The 25,937-nt window shown below is 38.7% G+C and overlaps 1 protein-coding gene across 2 annotated transcripts in view; it reads left to right on the forward strand.

The window, feature by feature from the left end:
• The window catches only part of iqsec3b (IQ motif and Sec7 domain ArfGEF 3b), a 229,543-nt gene that overhangs the window by 135,307 nt on the left and 68,299 nt on the right, over nt 1-25,937 (forward strand). For both annotated transcript variants that reach the window (XM_015353122.2, XM_015353123.2), the window contains exons 4-5: nt 307-1,370; nt 16,279-16,440. In XM_015353122.2, the coding sequence (XP_015208608.2) occupies nt 307-1,370; nt 16,279-16,440 (1,226 nt within the window). The remainder of the gene's footprint in view (nt 1-306; nt 1,371-16,278; nt 16,441-25,937) is intronic.

Raw genomic sequence — 25,937 nt, forward strand, 5'->3', positions numbered from 1 at the left:
GTGATGCAACAATGCCAACAGAAAGTCTTTGAGTGTAGTATCTCTGTGGTAATTCTGATGTCATTTACTGTAATAATGAAGCTGAATTTTAACTGGATTGTTAAACCCTTTTGTGTTCAGCCATAATTCAAAATATTGCTAATGATGTGACACCTAAAGATTACTATTCTCATTTGTAAGAATGCATTGTAAAAAGGCCATCTTTGCTTTGAACATTGTTACCACTCTATTTGCCATTGAGTATAAAGCTTAAGAATTTCCTTAATTCTGTATTGATGAATTTCCCATTTCTGTCTTCTTCCCCAGATCGAAATGTTAGAGCACAAATATGGGGGCCATCTGATCTCTCGGCGTGCTGCTTGCAAAATCCAGACTGCCTTCCGACAGTACCAGCTCAGCAAGAACTTTGAGAAGATCCGCAATTCCCTCCTGGAGAGCAGACTGCCACGGCGTATCTCTCTGCGCAAGGTTCGTGTGCAGAACACTGAAGGCTTCTCTGCGGAGAAAGCTCTAGTTGAAGGCTACAACTTTGTGGGCATCCCACTAGTGCGCTCTCCATCACTCCCCGCCACCATCAGCGGGGCTCTTACTGAGCTGGAGGACTCCTTCACTGAGCAGGTCCAGTCCCTGGCCAAGTCCATCGATGATGCCCTCAGCACCTGGAGTTTGAAGACAATGTGCTCCTTGCAAGATGGTGGCACCTACCAGTTTACAGAAACCTTTCAAACAGGTGCACCTGGAGTAGGGGCTGGAGAGGTGGGTCTGAGTGATGCTTCAGATCAGGAGAAAAAAGAGGGTGAAACTTCTGACTTGCCCCACAGTGGGAGCACATTAATGATGGCTTTCCGGGATGTGACAGTGCAAATAGATAACCAGAATTTCCACATGTCCTCCTCAGTGATGGAGTCCACTTCTCTTTCACTAAGTAATTGTCTCCAGCAAGGCAGAGAGACCAAGGAGCCCCAAGAATCAGTTCAAGAGGACCCCCAAGATGGAAATGACCCAGACTCCAGTGAAGATCAAAATGAGTTTCCAGACCCCCCACCCAGTGAAGAGGAGAGCAGCTTAGAGCAGCAGCTGGCCCTGCAAAAACTGGAGGTGGCTGAGCCCGAAGAAAACCAGGAAGTGGTGGAGGTAAAGCGCAGTGAGTCAGAGACTGCAGATAACAGCTCAGAGCAAATGAGCAGCAGCAGCACCTCCACCTCAGCCAAGTCGACCTCTGAAGTCTCCTCAAAAGAAGCATTACAGGCTATGATCCTCAGTCTTCCCCGCTACCATTGTGAGAACCCAGCCAGCTGCAAGTCACCCACCCTCTCCACTGATGTCATGCGCAAGCGTCTCTACAGGATTGGGCTCAACCTTTTCAATGTGTAAGTGCTACTAGGTTTAACGCACCTGCACCTATCAACATATGGGTAAACATGTTGTAAGATAAGATAAAATTTTATTGTCCCCTGAGGGAATTTTTTTATGGACACCCAGGACTGTATTTTACATCTAAATAGAATGAATGCAAAAAAAGAGAGAAGAAAAACATTGCACATTATACTATTACAAAAAATAAGAAAAACATTGCACATCATTCTATTGCACATGTAGAGTATAACACATAACAACATGTAACATTTATAACACATCACAAAACATATTGCACTCAAGTGGGTTGTAAGAGTCAAAAGTGTATTTATCGTTGACATTTGCATTGACAGCTTTCATGGATAGTGAAACAAAGGAGTGTTTGTATTAGTTTGACTTACATTTGGGAACCCTAAAATGTTTGCCAGAAGGAAGAAGTTGATATTCAGAGTTGAGGATGGTTGATGGTTGTAGTGATTTTAGTACACCTACCACTGCTGTTACTTTTTTATTTTCTTGAAGACAAAGAAATGTGGTATTCTAATTTATTCTCTGTAATTTATATTGCTACTATTAATAGTAATAGATAATTAAATCAATTGGAAATATTACATTGAACATGATAACCTCTACAATATTTAACCTGTGACCACAAACCTTTATGTTGGTGATGATTAATGTATATACTTGATACCTCTTTCCAAAGTGACTTAAAATCAATGAGCTGTAAAATATTAAAGTGCTATAAAAGTGGTATAAAACCCAGATAGCTAATGAATATTGTCACATAATCATTAGCTATCCCTCATGCTATCCTCAAAAAGGATGATCATCTTCTATGATCGCAAAGGTGACTCATAAGACCAATTCTGGATCTACACATTCTGTACATTGTGTCAGGAGATATCTGTGTGTATACTGCATAATCTCTTCATGGTGAACGACCACAGATAATCAGACACTTTCCCGCAAACACTGGCGCATTAACTAATCATCCAATCGCACTTCTCACCCTTCACCTCACCTTCTGCCTCCCAGCATACTTAAGGGCTCACTATTATCATCTCAGCGCTCAGTATTTGTTTCATCAGTGGAGCTCCTGTTCCTCGCTTTCCAAGAGACTCCTGACTATCGCTGTAATTTTGATCCTACGGTTTTCTGAACTGTGACTGAAACTTGACGACAATTCTTGATCCCCGATTTGGCTAAGTACACCTGGTTATTTCTCCGTGTCCTTTTCCCTTCTCTCTCTCACTCTATATGAGAGGTCTCTCGCATGTTTTGCATAAGGTCCATCTTATCTTATTTTTTGGCTACAGAGCCTTACAGCAAGTAACCTTTCCTTATATGATAATTAAAGTAATTAAGTTAATTTAAATAACACTGGTAATTTAAAAGAAATAATCAGTAATCAAAACTTAGTTATCAGCTAAAATAACACAATCCCTCCTCCTCCAGCCTGCTCCAGCCTGCACTTTCTCTCTCTGCCTCAATGATTATCATGTCCCAATGTAATGAAATGGGCAACAAAACTTTCAGAGAACCCATAAAGATGCCTCCAGCCAGTCATTTCCCATCCTGCTGACATTGAACTAAGACTATTTGTTACAATATAAAAACAAGAACACTGAGATGTGGATTCAGGGTAATGGGCACTTGAGCAGGCAGCAGAGAGAGGCTTACTCACTAGCTACATTTTTCTCACAATCCCTGTCTGTTGCGCTGCTAATTTAAAAGTTGCATTTCACTAGGAATGACAACACCCAAGATTAAAGCGCCATGGAGTGAAATTTTGGCTTAACCCGCTTGGCTGAGGGCTGACCTCCCGGTCAGAGGATAAGGAGGGCAGGACCCCCATGCAGGGTGACCAAGGGGTAGCTGCAGGATGGAGATGGGGTGAATGTGGGATGCAAGCGACATGCAAGAGAGAAAGATAGGGATCCCGTAGGTATTTATAGCGTTTGGGAGAGGAATGGATGTCAGGAGCGATTGCTAATTACTGACAGCTAAATCCGATTGAACTTGGATGTTGTCATCCCTCCCAAACTTCGTTATGAACTCCATTTCACTAGAAATAACAACACCCAAGATTAAAGAATCATGGAGCGAAATTTTGGCCTAACCTGCTTGGCTGTGGGCTGACCTCCTGGCCATAGGACAAGGAGGCCAGGACCCCTAAAAGAACCAAGCGGGACCCAAACCACCAATGCAGAATTACGAAAACATGGAGGAGGTGGGAAGATTTCATGGTGTGAATTGTGGGTCATCGCAGAAGTTGGATAGAAGCGGGGGGAGTGTTTGCTTAGGGTTACTGTATGTAAGGAAGGAATGCTTACGATGACCTAGGCGAGTTGCTTATTAAAATAAATATGCATTGAGCAGCAAGGAGGCAGCCTTGAGTTGGAAGAAACATCCGCAATTGCTCTGGATTCGCGAGTACTTTGTAAAACGGAAAGGAAGTCACTGGTATTATTAAATTGACTATAAATGGCGGTGTTATCTGAATGGATAAGGGCCCATGTCTCCAATTGTGCTCCAAAAAGCAGCAATGGAAATTGGAGACTCCTTCGCTTTATTCATACTGTGAATCGAATGAGGGACGGAGGTAAACGGCAACGTCTTGGCCTACTATAACCACTGAATTTGTAGTGCTTTAATGCTGAGGTGTGTAAACCTGTTGACGTGTAACCTCTTGGTATCCGAAGCAGAGTTAAGTACAGTAATAAGGGACTAGCTGCTTGGATTCTTATGGACTCTGGAACAGGACTGAAAGCGCTGTTTACCACTCAACGAATCCATGTGGGCACTGTGGAGAGTAAGACAAAAACTCCCGTTGGGAGAAAATAAACCTCTGGGGGTCCCGGCCCAAATGGATGCCCCCCCCCCCCCCCTCCAGGCAGCTAATCGTTTTAATGAGTATAGCTTGGCCCTGTAGTACTGAAACTGAGAAGATGCTGGACTGACCCAGAACCAGATCTGGCTTGGAAAGTGAAGCAAAAGCAAATAAGCTAATCAACATTTGCAGATGTTGAGACTATAATGTACTACCTGTTAACGCAGGCTAAACTAACTCTCTGTTAGTTAGGTCAGCCATATGGGAATATCAATATTTAACAGAGACTGCAGATAAGTTTAGATAAAATGCACACACACATACTGTAGAAAGCAGGAGAACAGCGCAAGACTTGAGGAGAAGAAACTAGGCTTCTAGAAACTCAACTAGGATTCAACAAATAACTTAGTGAAGTTTGCATAAAAATCTAGACCAGGAGCATATGCAGAAATTATAAAGGCATTTTGTTCTATATTAATTTGAGATGAAGAGTGGATTCAATATTCTTTGTCAGATTTTACTTCCTGGAAGATCTATATTCACTTCTATATTTCTTGAGCTTCCCATCCTTCCTCATAATGGGTAATACTCAGAGCTGAAATTATAGTGTCATATGTGTGGAGTTCTTGGGCTAGAACTGCTGTACAGAGTTCTCATAGTCTACGAGGGTCCTGATGTTCCAGATTGCAAATATGCCCTAATTTTTGCTCCCATAGTCTCTTTTGTGTTTTTTTATGTTTTAAAAATGTTTAGCCCTTTCTCAAGAGTCTTTCATTACTTTCATTACTTCACCATGTCAATACTCATTTCACATGTCCCATATCAAAGACAAGAAGACTTGGAAACCAGTGACATAAGACAGTCTAAAATACCAATATAAGGCACAGATGATACAATGGAAATCATAGAAATGAAATGTACAGTCTAAACAGGGGGGGGGTTTGAGAAGGTGCTGGCATGTGATTAGAATGAAGCAGTTATGAAGTTTTTAGGTATGATAGCTTACTATAGTAGCATAAAGAAGGAGAAAGAGCCAAAACAAGAGGCAGGAGAGTGTGGAGAAGGAAACAGTAGAAACAGAGTGGATAAGAAGACAGAGAACACTAAGAAAGCTGCAGAGTCAATCTAGAGTGAAAAAGAGATTGGACCAAAAGTTGAAGGGAGTATATTTTTGTGAAATATAGTGTGAGTAGGAAAGGCTGGATAAAGTATAGCACCATTAATCATTTGTTTCCTGTAGTTTATATCATGTTTCATTTTGGTGTTGAAAACAAGTTACTTGGCTCAATTACCTACAGTACAGGTTTTGAAATTAGTAGCAGTTACACTTCTTATAAAGGTTTCTGTAAAAAAAATAAAGTCCTGTCAAAAGCTATTATGGTATTGTTAGAAATAGTAACAGTATATTATAAAATTTACGAAAGAAGTAACATATTTCAGAAAAAAATATACATTTGCAAAATGCCAAACAATATAAAATAAGGTTTTTGTGCAAGCTGAACAATATTCAGATCAAGAAAATCTTAATTATATTGATAAATGACAACAAAAGCTCTGTTTTGTATTTAAATATAAACTCAATTGCTCTAGAATACTGACAGTTTTGGTCACCTGCTTGGAATGAATATTCGTTTATACAAGCTGTCATCAGCAATTCTGATTTAGTTGGTTGGTTAATATTTATCTATGGTTTTAATGATTGGATTGGTTTTTAAATAGATTTCAGTAATATAAATATCATACAAGTTTCTGTTGAGAGCTCGCTGTTTTTGTATGTGTAGTTTATCAGGTTGATGGGAGTAAATCTCTGGGCCCTGTTACTGCATTTTATCAGAAGTCAGGGATGTGCAAAGCCCCTGCCCCTTTGCACTCATTTGCCCAAGTGTCCTTTCTTGCTTGTAGAAAAAAAGTCCAACCGATTTCATTTTTTTCGCCACTTGACGATTCTGCTTCTGGATTTAGTACGGATCTCCTGTTAGGAAAAAAAATGTTGTACCTAATTGATCTAATCTGAGCACAAGTGCCCGCCTCCTATTTGTTGTTAAAAGCTGTGAAAAAAGCAGCGATAAGCAACGTAGACTACTACACCTGTGGAAGTCATGTTAAACATTTTTGTATGGTGAGAAGATACACAGATTTTTCAGGACTTTACAAAAGTAACACACCAAGGGTGGTGTACTGAACACTTTGTGTTTAAGAAAGATTATTTTCATTCTCTGACATTCTCTACAAACCGACAAACTCGCCACATTGTGGCCAGCAGCCATATCACCCTGCAACTCCCAACTGGCAACCCACTGAAGCTAAGCAGGTGTGAGCCTGGTCAGTACCTGGATGAGAGACCTCCTGGGAAAAACCAAGGTTGCTGCTAGAAGAGGTGTTAGTGGGGCCAGCAGGGGGCGCTCAACCTGCGGTCCATGTGGGTCCTAATGCCCCAGTATAGTGACGGGGACACCATACTGTAAACAGGCGCCGTCCTTCGGATGAGATGTAAAACCAAGGTCATGACTCTCTGTGGTCTTTAAAAATCCCAGGGCGTTTCTCGAAAAGAGTAGGAGTGTAGCCCCGGCGTCCTGGCCAAGTTTCCCATTGGCCCTTTCCAATCATGGCCTCCTAATAATCCCCCTCTATGAATTGGCTACATTACTCTGCTCTCCTCCCCACTGATAGCTGATGTGTGGTGAGCGTTCTGGCGCACTATGGCTGCCGTTGCATCATCTAGGTGGATGCTGCACATTGGTGGTGGTGGAGGGGAGTCCCCATTACCTGTAAAGCACTTTGAGTGGAGTGTCCAGAAAAGCACTATATAAGTGTAACCTATTATTATTATTATTACTGTCACACTGTCTAAATCTAAATTCAGCCTTCTGCACTGGGCTGCTTTATCACTAGATTGTTCCCAATCGAACATCAATGGAAGGCGGGTAAGAACACTCAGAATCAACTTACTGTTATTTGTTTTTCTGGCTATTGCTTTACACATAAAATGAAAGAACACCCCTGGGATCTTTGAGTATATTCTCTGCCAGTCAATGCCAAGCAATTTGCAAGTTATTCTTGTATGTATTGGTTGGGACATACATCAATCACTTTCATAGGATTACTGACCTACGTCTACCATGTAAGACACACTTGACTTCGTTAAGTTTATTCTCAGGAGCACACTTACAATAAATCGGACATCCCTTATGAACCTTGTAGATGTTTTAGTATAGATTATTTTTTCCATCACTTTAGTTACTGGGAATTTGTATGCTGGGTTATTACTGGGAGTGTTTAGGCTACCTGAAACATAACAAATACGTATAACAAATGTGTTTTTTTTCTTTCTGTGTTTGGACTTGATTGTAATTTTATACCAATATTTTACCACATATTGAGATATTTTTTAAAATTGGCTTGAGATATGCAAACCTTTTTATCTTGCAACTTACAGTAAATAAAATACCAACAGTAAAATTTAGATTTAAATAAATTTTCATAGGAAATAAATTGAACTACAATGTGAAGTACAATATATATGCCAAGTGTCTGATAACAAAAATGTTTTTTGTAAAAAGTAATCTGAAGAGAGAAATGGAAATAAAAGAAATAAAATATAGGAATAAAAGAAATTCAACTGACAGAAAATGACTGAATAAATCTTATTTCACAGAGGATATTTTACAAAGGAAAATCTTTATTAAAGCATGAATGTTATGTACATTAAGGGCATCAAAAGAAGTAACACTTTCACCAAACTGCTGGATTTCTGTACCATGCTGTAGAAGGCCAGTTTTTGAGGGAACTGTAATAATAGCCAATCTGCTACTAAAGGCCATCAAAGATAAATGTGTATTAGATACACTGCATGATAATTGATTATTGGTGGTGGTAAATACTATACCACATTCTCACATTGGGTGTAATTAGTGTACTGTATATAAATACAGTATCAGAGGGGCTTAGATGATGTTTGTGGGTGGTTGGGTTTTAGGAAGCAGTCTAGGGAGACTTTTGAGGAGCTCTGTTTGACAGATTAAGGAATAATGCCTCCTACAATGCCCAGTTTTTCTCAATTTAAATTAAATTACATTAAATTGCCCATTGAAATGTTTCTGTCACACATGCCTCTTGAAAATCAGAATTAAACATTTATAGCCAGTCTATTCAATGCATGCAGCACTATTTATCTCATACAACAGACAGTATTTTACGTTTTGGGTTTTGATTTGTATTATCATCACATTGTATTATCACAACTTAATATCCCATTGGACACATTTTCCTATTGATAAGATTTATTGTAACTACAGCGCAGAGATAAAGTATAATGCCAAAATGCAATCACATCCATACAATACAATTGAATTTTTAAACAAAAAAAAAGACTGCGACCACATCAAATCAAAGCAAGGATTAGTAGCAAAAAGAAAATACAGAGCAAGACAAGGACAAGGTCTCATTAAACTATCTTTTAAAAGTTAATGTGGTATCTAAGTGTTTCATTCCATTATGGGATTCTGCATTTTTTGGATTATTTTTTTTTTTCAAATTACTGCAATGACACACAGATATATAAGGGTTAGAGCCCTTCATTTTTTGCAAACTGACTTTCTGTTTATTTTTTCATGCAAGGTGCAATCTTTCCTGTTTTCCTAAAAAATAAAAAACTGTTCTGACCAGTTCAAGAAATATTCATCACATAGCAACTAACCCTATATGTGGTAAAATAATTACTTTTTTGTAAAAGGATTGATCCTGTGATTGAACAGCTGAAAATATTTGTGTATTCTCTGTGAGAAATGTACTACTTAACAGGGCCACTGTCCGTGGCTGTGCAAGGTTCCACCATTAGAAACAGTGAATGTTAAGGAGCCACAAAAGGATTTTGTAATATACAGGTAGCTCCCTGACAGCCAAAAAAGATAATAGTATGTGTGCTTTTGTTAAAAAATAGCACTAATTAAATATCTATAAATGACACTAAGAGCATCATGTTTAACAGGAACCTATGGGTTATGATCAAAATACTTCTGAACCAGACAACAAAAACTGAAATCTTCTTAAATTGTAAATTGCCTGTAAAGCATTCAGTCAGCATTCAGACATTCAACTAAACAACAAATACATCATACATTCTTAATAGATTAACACAATTCACAGTCTTTGCTTCACTGTGTTTGTTTCTCTATTCTGTTCAATCAGATTGATCCCTCCTCAGTTATTTAAGTGTTAGTGGGAAGGTCTGATCCAGATCGTGATGATTCCAGAAAAAATTGCTGTTTTTCTCAGCATAAACATATTGCCTAATATAAGCAAGAAAATAGGCCAACATATTGAGCCACAGTATTTCCATTTAGGTAGTATTTTATGTGTGCTGTTAGAATGAGGAAATGCATGGATAAATTTTGGCTTCTGGCTAATAACTAACACTGGGCTACTTTTCAAATACGAGTGTTGACTAAGCAGAATCTATCAGTCTTTGGAACTGTATAATAGTATTAATCTGATTCTAGCATGATAGCCAACTCTAAAGTGAAAATGTCTTTTGGAAATATTGATTCTTGATAAAATTCTTGATATTGAGAGTATAGCAAGAGGAACGTAAGCCTCAACAGAGGGTGATATAACAATATCACCTTACGATCACCTAACACAGTTACTGTACAGTATATTACTTTTTATGATGCAGGTAACGAAGCTTTAAAAAATATAGTGTAGTACAGTACATTGTCATTACCTTCTGAGTTTTAAATGCATAATTTAGTGTTAGTACTGTAATTCAGAAGACATTGTATATTTTTTTCCTTCTTGCTGATATAACTTGCAGTTATACTGTAGTACTAAAGAAACACCTTTCTCTACTTTGACAGTAGCACACTTAATTTCACAAAAATAAGCTCTTAGGCTGCACAATTTATTCGTCTGCAAAGGAACAGGTGAAGGTTTATTCCAAAAAGAAAAGAGACACAACGTTTCAGCTGTGGAGCCTTCTTAAGGTATGGAATTGAGGGATCTGATAAGGTTAGTTATAAAAGAAAGATGATGCGGTGCTGTTAGCCATAAAAAATCATTTGCTTCTTTGATGTTGTTGTCAGAGTAATCTGTTGTTTGAGGGAGAAAATGGTAGATAGCATTAATTTCTTGGAATATTTTCGAAGGAGTCTCTGAGTCTAACTCTGGGTGGTGTCTGAGTCAAAGGAAAAGGTGTTAAATTTCAGACAAAATACTGTACTTTCGGAATATTATAATGACAGCATTTGTAAAAGGTATTGCTGCGAAGAGATAATTCCAGTTTGATAAGAGAAGGGCAGTAGCCCAGGGAGGAGGAGGAATGACAAAGAGGCTGGAAAAACATTTAGCGGAAGACAAAGTGGGTTGTAGTGGAAATGGATTGAAGGATGAAGAAGGCTCCGCAGCCGAAATGTGTCTCTCTTCTTTTCAGCATGGAATAAATCTTCACCTGTGCCTTTACAGCCTATGCATGCTGACGTAGCTATCTACTCAAATTTGTTAGTCTGTTACAGTGTTAGTTATGTAGATATTTTGTTCTCACAGTTTGTGGTGATGTTTTATTCTCATTGCTAACAATAACATTGTAAAATTTGTACTTTTTTCAAAACAGTACTGCATTCTTTGAATTAGGGAACTGTGGAACCTCTCTTTTTATGCTGTATGAATTTGTGCCTCCTATGGGAACAATCATTATTCTTTACCCTATTGAATATGATTTACTTTTCCTAATATGGTCATTTTGTTATATTACAGTCTTCACTGGGTTCTATCAAAGTTTAATAAAAACCCACCAAACTGCCACTTCCACTCTTCCTATTTATAGCCAAGCAGAAGCCTTCAGTCTGAGGCTGTATGGTTGTAGATCTCACTTAAATATAAAATCAGCAATTCACGTTTTCTTAATATTATTTTCTTAGAATACTTGTATATCCAATGAATGTATTTAGTTGTGGCAATTTTTAGATGATTAATATTTTTACTTGACTATCCTTAAATTTATTTTATGAGTTTTCCCGAACCTCAGACTCACACCCATGAAAGATAGGCTAGACTACATTTTACATTTTAAAACTGTAAATAATTGAAAGCCAGAGGCATTCGCTCTCGTGACTGTGTAAAACAATCTGGATTATTAGTTCCACCTTTTAATTTCTTAGCTCTGATGCCTTTAACTGTGAGCTGCATGCAGAGCATATGTAGAGGCTTAAGGTAAGCAATAAACTCAGGCCTTTTCAGATTTCAGAAGAGGTTCTACAGATTTAAATTCAATCTGAGTCAGCTCAAGTTCAATCACCTAAGACAGGTAATTAAGAGAGATAAGTTAAACTAGCCTCATTTCATCCCTTAATGCACAGCAGCATCACATTACCAATGAAATGTTGCTGGTTTAGTCAGCTGTGTCTGCTCTGAAGGATTCCAAGGTTTAAGTGTAAAATAAAACTTAAAATAAAAGTTTGGATTAGATGTGAGGGGAATGGAAATGTTTTGTTGGGTCATCCAACATTCTTGGGTTTGTAACAGTGTGGAATTTTCTATGTACAGTATCGAGACTTCTGGTAAATACAGTAGATGAATAAAAATGTCACAGCTTAAAAAAATCATAGTACAACCTATGATGTCTCTATGGGAGATGTCTTACATTGGTTTTCATTTGCTTATTTAAATTTTGGATGTTGCCAAATATTGGGCATTGGTTATTGTGTTACAAAATGCATTTCTAATCCAACTTTCCAATGTCAATTTCTTAAGGATCCCAAATAAAGCCACAAAGTGAACCGGTTATTCATATTTTTTTGTCTGACATGGTAAAATGCTTCATACCTATACAGGTTTTTTTTGGATGTTGGTTTGTGGAGAAGTACTAGGAAACTGCAGTTTTTACATGTTGATTGTATTTGTATTGTATTTTTTCTATTGTATTTGTGAGATACAGTAGTCATGTCTTATTCAAACATTCAGTTCTCCATACTCATGCCAAAGCACTTGCTTGAGTTTGCATTGAAATTTAGTGGAGCTTAATTCTGAAAAAAATATTGAATAAAGAAAATGTTTTTTTACTGTTTTCTGCACATCTCTATTAACTATTATGTTAACAATTGCATGTTCAGTTATGAACATTCAGAACAAAACATAAATAACAGATACTATGATGAAGCAAATCCCAACAATCACAATATAACTTTTTAGAACAGATTTGTATAGATGAGCAGACTGCAACTTAATTACTTTATTTAAACATGTAAATTGAAAGAGTATGTTGATGTATTCTGAAAAGGAATGCTGACCTTGACAATACAAAAATGATCATTCAAAAACAGAGTGGAGGTGTAGTAACTCATTAGATTAATTGTGTTTAGCTTAAGACATAACAGAGTACAAAGCATGTCAATTGAAAACTTGTAGGAATACAGCATGCGCATCACAGGAAAGGCAGATGTAGATGTAATTTCAAGGTGACTGACTACATGTCTGTTCCAAAATGCCATTAGAGGCTTGTCATTAAATAAAAGGCAATACTTAATTTTAATTATAAGGATATGAAAAAAAAATCAAATAAGATCAAACTCTTTTACAAGACATTTTCTGTGTATCCAGCTTCATAAGCTAAAAAGTGATAATTTCTCATAGTATTCAAACAATAATTGTGATGCCATGGGACATGTCCAATGTTTACAGGTAGGCACACCCTTCACAGACTGTTGGGAAACCTTTTCACCTTTTTTACTCCACCTTATACACATTCTCCTCCGAGAGGAGAGGCCGCCTCATCAGGACAACTAGAACTGAGGAGTGTCTTACTCTTTCTCCAAGCCTCCGGCTCACAGACTCTCTGGCCCAGAGTCTCATACTCATACACACCACCATCCTTTCATGATCTCCTCCAAGAAGTCATCTTGAGGTTAATTCATGTCGCTGATACCCATAAACCTCAGCTCTGCGTCTTCGTTGTCTCTTAAGCTAATCCCTTTCAAGGAGAAGCAGTGGAACTTACCCATTCACGTTTGGTTGGACCAACTCTATGGTTTCCATATCTTACAGGCGCGGCCGACATGGCACTGGCCAAGGCTGCTGCTCATCGTGATACTTTCTGCACTTCGATGTCTCATAATCTTTAGAATCCTCATTGCTCCTAGACACCATACACGAAGCCTCCTGCTTGTTCTTTTATTTGGAGCCTCTTGCTCCCTCAATGTCACAGACATCTCACTTGGAGCCTCCTGTTCTTCTCTCTCTTCTCTCCCAGAGCCTCCCACTCCTCTACTCACAGCTCTCTTGGAAGGGCTACTGGCTCACTCACTTTCTACCTTTCAGCCCTCAGACCTCCAGGACTGCTTCAAGATGGGGATATCTCTACCTTGCGCCACCAGGCTGGGTCTTACAATCACAACACTAATAACACTCTCCAGCGCCTCAACCTCACGCCCAGACTCATAACACTCATTTCACAATCTGCTGTCTCCTCATTCTCGCATCACAGACTGTTCACTTGCATCTGCCGGCACACTTCTCTCTCATGCCCAGCAACTACTACCTTTACTCGCAACTCACACTTTGTCAGAGGCCTGCAGCTAGTTAGACCCTTTCTCCAACCTCATGTTTTGTATTGACAGGGTGAAGGTCCCACTATCACACTCCTACTTTCTGGAGCCCAGCCTCAACATCTTTACACTAAAACTCTCAGAGACAGCTTCTGTTGCACATTCCCTATGCCCAAACTTCACTGTCTTCTCACATGTACATGTAATGTAATTGCCATTAGAGGCTTTTCATCAAATAGCATTGCCCCTCACACTGTCACCACAGAATGCCTACTCCCAGAAGTTAACAGCCAGATAGACCCAATACCTCGTATTGCCATGGGGATTGCACACCTACTCTCAGCTCCATCCCGTCGGTTCGTCCCGCAACACCAGGGCGTGAAACCGGGTCTCCGGAGTAGCGATTCTTTACCTCCCCAACCCAGGCGGCTGAGATCCCTGCTACGTGCAGGGAGGGCGATGACGTCACCGTGCCCAGACTAGCTCTGCTACATATACAATACAATCAATGTCACTGCCGACAACTAAATACCATGGAATACCAAGAGGCGGAATATTTTGTTTAAATAATCTTGCATTATTTAACAACTGTATGAATAGCATTATACATGCTTTTTAGCCTGACGTTTTACATCGAAATCTACTTTTAATCATATGTTGTTGCCAATGGTTAAGCAAAATCTAATTGAATCAGTGTTCATGTTACTTAAACACTGATTACTTACTTGAACCTTGATTAATTTACCATTCATGAATGTGATACAGGGGCATCACAGTAGCATAGTGGTTGTCATTGCTGCCTCACAGCATTGGGGCCCTGCGTTCAGTTTCTGGGGTGCTGTCTGCGTGGCGGATGTATATTCTCCCCATGTGAAAATGGATGGATGGATGTGATACAGTCTATTGACTTTTGCATAAGTACTGAATCACCTTATTAGTGAGAGAGTTCAATGAGCACAGGTAACCTATTGAATATCATGCTTGGTGAAAATCAGAGAAGATGCCTACAGTACATGTTCTGTTTATTAGGAGAACAATGCATTTGTGCCATTGGTATGTTTGGTTACTCACAGTCAATATTCACTTCACTTCATTTTCTGCAGGACGACAGGTTCTCATACTGCACACATAAAAACAGATTTTTGTTCAATTTAAATTGTAAACAGTTATGAGATGGTTTGGGATGGCATGTGGCATGTAGAATTCAGAGCCAAGTGCAGAGGAACATTTACCAGAGAAATTAGACAAAATCCGAAACACATAAAGTATGCATCACTATGACTATTACACAGTGCACAAGTAGACTATAACGAGTAGATCTCTTGTTGATCAACCAAGTTGATAACAAATCATTATAAGCATAATCAATTTCTAATTGTATCTCTGATATGTACAGTATATGCAAAACATTTTCAGTGTAACTGGTACAAATAAGATTTTGTCATTTTTTTATTACTGTGGATTAAGACTCTTATACAGTAAGTACTTTCTTTTCATGCACAGAATATACAGAATGTAGTAAATTGTATAGCATATTCTTTATACTGTATACTGCTATGCAGAAGTCTCAAAGACTTTGCATTGTCCTGTTAATTCACTTAATGTTTTTCACTTTTTATGCATGGATATACTTCTATGGCCAACATCCATTTAGGAAATTCAGTTAATCCTGTGGGATCTTTATTCTGTAGTTCAAACATACGGTAACTCCAAAATAATCACAAATAACCATTTATTAATAGAAGTGCAAAAAGGAAGAAATGATGTTAATGGCAATGAGTTAATTAGATTTGACAGATGAATCTGATGGAATAACCACTGCATCATTACAAATTGCTTGCCTAAGTACAGTTACTGTATACCTTGAGTTCATATATTTTTCATGCATTCTGATTATTGTCAGTTAAAGATAACTAAATCACAAGCTTGATTTTTTTGTCATCTCAAATAATGTATTAATTGCTGATAAGTTTACGAAACAAATAGAACACATAGTAGTGGTCATAAATAAATTGTTGATAGTCATAGCATACATATATGGTAACTGATGATTGTTTTCAATGCCTAAGTCTTTTGCACTGTAGTATATACTGTATAGTACACTACTGTAATATTGTACCTGTTGTCTGACATATTTCATTCAATATGATCCGAGTATTTTATTGTTTTGAGTTGAATACACATCCCAGTGAGCCTATATTTGATAAAGCTATTAGAAAATGAATGGATGGACAGACGTTTAAACCTAGTGTTTAATGGATTGACCAGTATATCTGTTAATATAATACTGAACAGTATTGCACTGTACATGTCTTAATGCTTTTGACTTAAAATGTCCTTCTGTGAATTTATGCATTTTAAAATGAATGTTTATGAATATTTAAAAGACTTTTAGTGCTTAGGAGATACATTTTCTTTAGGCAAAAGTTCTGCTTTTATGAATAAATGCTTTATTTAGTTCAGTTAACAATACTAAAGTATACTATAACTACTTTGAAAAAGAAATTAAAAGGCAGCATATGCCTAATTCATTTTCATTTCTTTTGTTCACAGGAACCCGGACAAAGGAATTCAGTTCCTCATCTCTCGGGGCTTTATTCCGGACACTCCCATTGGTGTGGCACACTTCCTATTACAGAGGAAAGGGCTGAGCCGCCAAATGATTGGCGAATTCCTGGGCAACAGCAAGAAACAATTCAACAGAGATGTTCTAGAGTGAGTACAGTAATAATGAAGGAGAGTTCTCAGTTCTCTAAAAAAAACGTGTTATGAATCATAGCTTCCTTTTAACTACATCCAAACATTGAATATTCAAAAGTTTTTTTTTTTGCTTTGCTGCAGTATCTCGGTCTTAGACATTCTAAGCTTTCTCATCCCCATCAAAAAATAAAGTGCCTTCTCCAGGAGTAGGAAAAGCTCTGAGTATAGAACACAAGAAACATGAATATATTTTATGAACAACCCAGACAGCGATTATTATTTATGATTCTTGGTACATTTGCCTCTCTTTAAAACAGAAATACAGTACACAAGATGACCCCAAGAGTATGACTTAATCCAGATACAAAAATGAGATGATTTCATCATTATTTGTTTAAAAATAAGGTTTCTACTAGATACTGTATACTGTAAGGGTTTGCAATCTCATAATTAGAGAATGATAATGAATATAACTCCACAAATTAACACATAGCTTCACATTTTTTCTTTGGGGTGTGCTCACTACTGGCAAATTACACAAGATATTAAAATACCAGAGAAAAAAAAACAGCTTGGAAGACTAGCATGTATAATGTTCTCTAATGTCACTTCATTCACTTCAAGAATGGAAGGAACATACAGAACAGGCTTACTGTCTCCAGAATTTCATGTTTTAATACTACAGTAGGAACATCTTTAATGCTGTGACTTTTGTTGCTTGGCTCTCTCAGTAGAACATTTAAGGTAATAAAGAGAAAAGGGCAATGACTTAAAGGGTGGAGAAGCCAAATTCTCCCACACACAGCCAGGTGGAATGTGACAAATATGAGGTAGTGTATAACAATAATAAAATTTAAACTTATTGGACTAGATTTATTTTGTTTGGTTTTGTCTTTCCTTTTATGGATGGATATCAATGCAGAATTCAATGAGTTTTTACAAAAGTCAATTAAGTATAATACCGAACTGAGTGGATTTCTTAAATTCATGTGGTTCTAATAACCATAACACTTCTGCTTCATCTATCCTAATATTATTTAATATAGTGCTTTATCTTTGGCCACCCTGCGGCTCCCTATCAGTTTGTTCATTGGTAAACATCTGAGTGAAATATTTATTTAATGCATTACAGTAGCTACTGTATTCCCATGATTTTATATATGCATATTTAATTTCCATTTACTGCTCTTTTTGCTGTTGTAATACTGAAAATATTTAATATGTAATACTAAAATAATACTAATAAATGTTATCAATTTGTTTATTTTTATGTTTTATATAGTAAGTCTAGAATAAGACTTGAAAGAAGCAACTCTGAAAACAAATCCAAAGTGCAGCATTGAGTGGACAGAAACAGTCCAAGATTTATGTGAAAGATTAAGTAAACTGAGGCAAGGCAAAATTAATTTCAGAAGAATGACACCTCTGTATTAAAACCTCTTTGAATCTGGCAGTACACTCTTCCATTAAGATGTACTGTCACCGTGTGTAATTACCACACAGCAGCAATGGTAATAGGAAATGTCTAATATGAAAAGATGCGTGACTGCACAAGCTATCAAGTTAGCAGTTTTGATTAAAAAAAGAATAATGCAGAGGAGGCACCATGCAAAGGAAGTAGTGAAGAAGAAACCATGTAGCTACAAGTGAGAGCTCTTTGAAATATCCGCCTACATGTGTGATATGTAACAAGACCTTCTCCTTCAATGGTAACTTTTTTTTAGATAGCTTCAGTGGCATTATGGCTTCCAAGCCTTGAAAGAGAAAAAAAGGCAACATGGGGGTTTGACAACTGTCTGTGTATGGGAGTGCCAGTAAATTGCTTGTAAGTACAGAAATGTCACAGAAGCTTTCTCTGGATTGGCAACACCCTCAGAGAATAACACAGAAGGTTCCGAGACCTCAGTCTTTCCACTTCGTTAGTAGCCAGCATCTTGTTATTAAAGACACATTGGGACATTGAGCAGCTCGGGCTAATCAGCCCTGAAATGGACAGACTGCAGCTTTGTGAGTGATTCTTGAGAGCCCTTCACGGTTAGCACTGTGCCCTGTTACTGTTATTTATTGTGATTAATATGATTGAGGAATTTTGCTCAAGACAACTCTTTCAAAGACATAGTATGTGCCGACCTACTGGGAAGAACAGTCCATATTGTATATGTTGTTTGAAACTTTCTTAAATAAGAGCATGAGGGAAAATCAGGTCATAACAAAAGTCAGAAGAACAAAGTCTGAGTATACTCTGATTTCGTTTTCAATCCAGGCCCTCCCCTACGTCTTGCCACCTCCAAAGTACTACACCCCACTGATTTTCTGAAGACACTTTAAACGTTCAGCCCCACTGCTACAAGATTTTGGTATCAACTAGTCATTGGCACAACTTGACCTCCAAAATGTCATATTCAGGTTCTAGATCACAACTACATTTAATGAATGATTAATATATTCTTGAGGATATATCGATTATACAGAGCTGAAAAGGAGCCATTTTCATAAAGCTGATAATATTTAAAGACTGTAACTAGAAAAACAGTGAGGTGTTATCATATTTAAGGCGTTTTATATTTTCTTTGTATAGTTTTAAACTCTAACGGTCTTGTGTGACACAGTTGTGACCCAACAAAGTGCCATGGATATGATTAGTTGATTTAATGTATTCTCTTTCTAAGGTTACCCTTTCAAAGGACTTATAAAGACAATAATCAATCCATTTGCAGTCCTCTTTTCAAGGAGAGAGCTTTGGCAGATACAAATGAGAAATCCATCCATTTTCTAAATACTTCATCCAATTCAGGCCCAGTTCATGCCCAAGTGGAGCTAGAACCTATGCCAGCAAGCAAAGGGCACAAAACAGGTTACATCCTGGTGCCAGTCCATCACAGGGCACACAAAACCACAAGTATACTCACACCAGGGTCAATTTTCCCAGAAACCAATTAACGTACTAGCATATTTTTGCACTGTAGGAAGAAAGTGGAGCACCCAGAGGAAAGCCATGTAAACACAGGCAGAAAATACAAATGCCGGTACATAGAATCCCAAGTCCAGAATTGAACCTAGGGCTCCAGTGCTGCAAGACAGCAGTGCCGACCACTTCAGCACTGGCACATTTACAGTACACCCGTAAATACAGTGATGGTAGGTTGTCCGTGGATGACGGTTGAACTTGATGTGGAAAAGCCGTTACACTGGGGCAGTCCCAATCTCTCGACCTCAGAAGCCTGGTTCCAGAGGTACGAGTAATCGTCACGACTGGAGACTTCCTTGGTTTCAGTGGATGGTCATGACGCCTTTCTGTGCCTTGTCATGCCCTTCGCTTCCCATGGAGCATTGCAACAGTATAGTGTCCCATCACTATACTGAGGCATTAGGATCCATACAGACCGCAGGGTGAGAACCCCCTGCTGGCTCCACTAACACCTCATCCAGCAGCAACCTTAGATTTCCCCAGGACGTCTCCTATCCAGGTACTGACCAGGCTCACACCTGCTTAGCTGCAGTGGGTTGCTAGTTGTGATATGGTGATATGATATGGGTGATATGGCTGCTGGCCATACATACAGTAATATTTTGTTAAATGAAAGCCCAAAGGGACAGTACAAAAACCATCAGAGATCCATGGCTTCTTATGTGTTCTTATCACCGTAAAGAGTTTGTGACATCATTATGTTAAGGGACAGGTACATCAATTGTGACCAAGGTACATCCAGTTTAACAGTCACATGTCAAAGTAAATTCAAGAACTGTATTATAAATTCTCTGACATTTAGGTTCTATCCCGTTGAGTATTCTGTATTCTGACAAAATGTAGTCATTCACACAGAAATAAAGCAATTTACTTTAAAATGCTAACCCTACTCTTGTCAGAAGGGCTATTACATGCAGCTTGAAGAGGAGTGATTTTCAATCAGGGTCACAATTAATTGTGCACTTCAAAATATATTAAGCTATGTGCCAAACAGTTTAAATGTTAACATTTCATATATTTGAATACTATGTCTGTAAAAGTTGCTGTAATAGCAACATCAATAATGATAATATAGCAATATCTTACTAAACAAAAGATATTTTCAGCCCTTATTGTTGATTGCTATTCAAGCCTTTTTTAACTGACTGCAGTTTAACTGTTCTTTTATTTTGGACTTTACGTTCACATTTTGTTGACATTCTTATAGACTGCAATAAATAAAACAACATGCATTGCTTGCTTAGAGTACTCTAGATTATCCATCAGTTTTTGGTTTTATGGATGGGTATTAAAATTTACCATTTTTTTTCAGCTGACAGATTTCAAGCAAATGTTTTATTATGAAGTACTAAAAATGTATCAAACATTAGAATTGGCATCTGAACTGCAGTGACAGCATTTAATTAGTCGTTACTACTTTGATAAGCATTCACTATAGTTTCTCCAGTTCAGATCTCAAAGAATCCTCACCAGCTCTGTGTTCACATCAAGGATTCATGTTGCTACCATGACAACAGGTCAGTCACTGTGCCTCGCACCACATTCTGCTCCTTTTAACATGAGTACACGTTTTTAATGAGATTCAGCTGGGAATTACATTTTAACAGTTAATAAGTGAAATTGCAAATAAAGGGAAATTAAAAAAAAATATCATGCTACTCCTTATATCCACATTGAATTGTCAGCAAGAAGTTTAAAACATGGGCTACAAGTCAAAATTTTTTGGATTTATAAATAAAACATTGGACAAAGAGGTGGATGTTAGTGTTGGTTTTATGGGTGTTTTTCAGTATTATAAATAGGGTTTACTTCCATGGTAATTTCATTATCATGAAATACTGTTGCAGCCATCACTTTTTATTAATTTGCATTCACAATTCTTATTTGATTCATAATCCATTGCAATTCTGATTGCAGTAAATTACTTGTGCTACCATAAAAATATCACACACCCAATTGCTGACAGGAGTAATGGCAGTCATTCTGTGGCCAAGGTTTATTAATCTGATTTTAATGTACAGTATGTGTGTTACCTGGTGTTGGTGATGTATTAAGGAGAAAAATGGAAGTTAGCTGGAAGGTGAAAAAAACAAACAGACATACCCACATGAAGTTTAAAGTGCCAGGATAGGCTGTTATCCTTCCATCCATCTATTTTCTCACTGCTTACTCCTAGTGAGGGTTGCGGTGGAAACAGGCTCAGCAGGGCAGACCCGACTCCCCTTTCCTCAGCAAGTCTAAGCAATAGATTCCCGGGCACTCTCAGGCCGGCTGAGGGATATAATCCCTCCAGCGTGTCCTGGGTCTACCCTGGAGTCTCTTCCCATTGGGCTGTGCTTAGTACACTCCCAGCAGTAGGTGCCAAGGTGCATCCTCACCATCCTCACCAGATGCCTGAAATGCCTAAAGTGGCCAAGCACCTTTCAGTCAATACCCAAAGCTTGTAATTATAGGTAAGAATGGGGATGTAGATCGACCAGAAAACCAAGAGTTGTATCTGAAAACTCAGCTCCCGCTTCACTACCATGGTTCGGTACAACATCTGCATTACTGTAGCTACTGCACCAATCTGCTGGTCAATCCCACGATCCCCTCTACAGTCACTTGTGAACAAGACCCTCAGGTATTTAAGCTCCTCCACTTGGGGCAGCTGTTCCTCTCTCAACTAAAGAAAGAAGGCACTCCTTTCTGGGAGAGAACCATTACCTCAGAGAGGTGCAGACCCTCATTCCAACTGTATCACACTCGATTGCAAACCTCTACAGAGTGCAAAGAGCAGAGATGCAACTCTCATATCTCCAGACTGGATACACTCCAAAGCTTGGCTGCACCTTGATATCCTGTCCATGAAAAATTACAAACAAGAGAGGAGATGAGACGCACCCTTGGCAGAGTCCAACACCCACCGACTTAATGCCGTGAATGTGAATATGATTCTCACTCTGCAAACATATGGACCAGATGGCTAACAGAAGTTGCTCCGGCACCCCATATTCCCGCAGCACTTCCCACAAAATACAACTGGGTATACAGTTGTAAGCCTTCTCCAAGACCACAAAACGTGTAGACAGTGGTGGCAATCTCCCATATCTCCTCAAATATACATGTGAAGACAAAGAGTTGGTCTACTGTTCCACAGCTAGTACAGAATCCATATTATTTCTTCTGTATCTGAGACTTGATTATTGGATAGTCTCCATTCTAGCACTGTGGCATAGGCTGTCCCAAGGAGGCTGAGGAGTGTGACCCTCTGTTGGTGGAATATACAGTACCCTTGAGTCCCCCTTGTTAAAAATATGTAACATATATGTAATGTATATAATATGTTATGTCCCCAATAAAGAGAGCCAATTTAGGGACACACCCACCTCCAAAAATGGACCCCGCACGGGGGGGGGGGAGTAAAAAAAAACTGAACATAACAGGGGACCAGCCCCCCAATCTGCCAATCCAGAGGCACTGTCCCCACTTTACAAGAGGCATGCAACCACAACACCCCAACAATGTACAGTGTCCCCAGCGTTTCCAGCCATATCTCATTCACCACTGCAGTCCTAGCATTACTGATCTATTTAATCGCTGCAGTGACTTCAACCACAGCAATGAACCTGGTCCCATCAGAAACTTCCTGCATTGCCTCTTGAAAGGAGGGCTTGTCCACCGGATTGAAGAGTTCCTCAAAGTGCTTTTAAGAATGTTGAAATATCAATCAGCATATGAAAAAAGAATCTATATATTCTTATGAAGAAATTCATTTTTCTAACAGCATGAAACCCCTAAGTGAAGTGCTCAAATGGTAGAAATAGAAAGTCAAAAAGCCAAATATGAAATCTTTCCCTTTTTCAAATAATAATTTTTAACTTCCCTTAACACTATGACTCTGTCGTGGTTGGCGGCCCTTAAATGCAGGACCTGATTTTAAACTTTGTAGCTGAATATGCCATCTAGCAATTATAAGATTCCCCCCCCCCCAACATTTTCTCCCAGAACCACCAGTGCACATAACAGGTATCCTACATCATAGCCCTTTTTTATTACAGGCAACCAATGTAGCAGTTACAATATCTATTTCTGCCTACTGACACAAAGAACATGGTACAAATTATCCACAAGGGGCACACACTGAGATCAGCACAAAAATGCCATGGGACCCTGTTACCAAAACCCACTCTCCCAAAGCAGCAGTCCTACAGTGCTCTTCTCCAAAAACAGCTCTGGTCAGTGACTTGACATGCCTCCTTCTGCCATATTCAAGAAACCCTGTGAAGTCTTTCAATGTTCTTAGGCATCCTCTTCAGTTTCTAATGTTCCAAGCAAAGTTGTCCCTTACATGTACTGTATGTTCCCCTGTACCCTGTTTGCTCAGAGTCCTGTATCAGGTGGTGTGTGGGGAAGATGATTCTTGAGTCTTCCTCTACTGCTCTTTCTGGTATCCAAGTTCTCTCATGTGTCCAGTGTCTGTCTGTTGTCTGAGTCCTCTGACTGGGGCTTGTGAAGACCTTTTCTAACCTTGTCTCCAAACTCATTATGAGGGTGAGGTGGATGTTTTGAGTTTTGGCAGAGCCAGAGGTTTTGGGCTAATTAATGAACTGGCTGCATGCAGATGCCAGGTGTAAAGATGCATTGTCTCTTCTTACCCTGTTCTTTGCCCCTCCCCTCACTTCTCAGTCTAAAGACTTGTTAGCCATGTCTCACAATTCCACATTTCACCTTTGAATGGTGTGGTAATTGCCTACTTAAAGAAAAAGGCTCCAATCCATATGGAGATACTGACAATTCTATGCAAACGTAAAGTCAAAATACTCCCTTACACCGATTTTTACTCTGTGATAACTCCTTTATATTGACTGTATTTTTTTAAAGATGGGGACATTTACCCAGTGTGTATTACTTTATTTGTCATCATACTTACACAGGTGCAATAGTATAGTGAAAAGTGTTTATCATTAGTCTCTCAGGTGCAATATATATGTAGAACAGCAGACAAAACAATAGACAGAAATACAATAACAATAACAGTGTAAACAACAGTATGGTGCAAGTGCAAAATTGTCAAAAACTGCAAATACACAAACAGAGAAAAGTATACAAACAGGAAAAAAAACAGTGCAAAAGCAATACAGTGAACAGTGCAAAAATAAAACAGTGATTATTGAAGAGTACAACTAGTACAGTTTTAAGTATAATTTTGGCTTACATTCAGTTGTCTTGTATGAAGTGGTGTAGGAGTACAGTCATTGTGGGTACAGGAAGAAGTGAGGAGAGATCATAGTATGATGGAAGGGAGTGGGGGCATCACCAGCTTGACGGCTCTGGGGAAGAAACTATTTTGGAGTCTTGTTGTGTGCGACTGGAGTGACAGGAACCTTCTACCAGATGGTAGGGGGACAAACAAGCTATAACTGGGGTGAGTGGGATCAGACATAATTTTAGTGGCTTTTTTCAGACTCCTGGTGTTGTAGATTTCTTCGATGGATGGTAAGTCACTGCCGATGTTGTCTTGGGCAGTTTTGACCACCCGCTGTAGTGCCTTATGGTCGGATGTGGTGCAGATGTTGTACTAGACTGTGATGCAGCTGGTTAGTATGCTCTCTACCATACATCTGTAGAAGCTGGTGAAGATCCATGTATGCAGGTGTATTTTCTTCAGCCTTCTCAGGAAGTACAGCCCCTGTTGTGCCTTCTTGATGAGACTGGGGGTGTTAGTGACCATGTGAGGTCCTTAGAGATGTGAGCACCTAGGAATTTGAAGTTATTCACCATCTACACCGCAGTTCCTTCAATGTAGATGGGGGAGTGGACTTTTCCTTGTCTCCTGAAGTCAAGGATCAGCTCTTTGGTTTTGCCAATGTTGAGACATAGGATGTTGGCAGTCTCATCGTTGTCAGTGATCAGGCCCACGACTGTGGTATTGTCAGCATACTTGATGATGGTGTTTTTGGTGAACTTGGCAGTACAGTTGTGGGAGAACTGGGAGTAAAGCAGTGGGGTGAGAGTGTTGGAGGTGAGGTTGCCAATTCTGACAGTTTGGGGTCTGCCTAGGAAGTCTAGGATCCAGCTACAGAGGGTGGTATCTAGAACCAGAGTTCTGAGCTTGGTAGCATGTTTTATGGGTATGATGATGTTAAATGCTGAGCTTAAGTCAATTAACAACACTTTCTTTCCTTTTAAGAGTATGCACGGCATTAAATATACTGTGTAATGTCCATCTTAGAGGAAACTCTTCTTGAAAATAGTAAATATTATCATTGCAATTATATTTTAAATATTAAGGTGTAAAAATATGTAGATATTGTTTAAGACATATAGTAGTCCTTTTTTTAAAGCCTCATCTGGAAATTTTCACTTTGCCCCGCTGGCATCGTTTTCTTTCACTTCCAAGATAATACACAATGTTTCAGACTTTTGGTGGTGAATATAAACCACCTGATTAAACTGAAAAAAAGACTGCGATTGCCTCTAAGAAATTACACAGTGTGCTGTGTGAGCTTTAGCAATGCACAAAAGGGAAGGCGATATTAGGAAAAGTACTTTCAAGGTTACT

This window comes from Lepisosteus oculatus, chromosome 7, assembly GCF_040954835.1.
Source record: "Lepisosteus oculatus isolate fLepOcu1 chromosome 7, fLepOcu1.hap2, whole genome shotgun sequence".
NCBI classification, from domain to species: domain Eukaryota; kingdom Metazoa; phylum Chordata; class Actinopteri; order Semionotiformes; family Lepisosteidae; genus Lepisosteus; species Lepisosteus oculatus.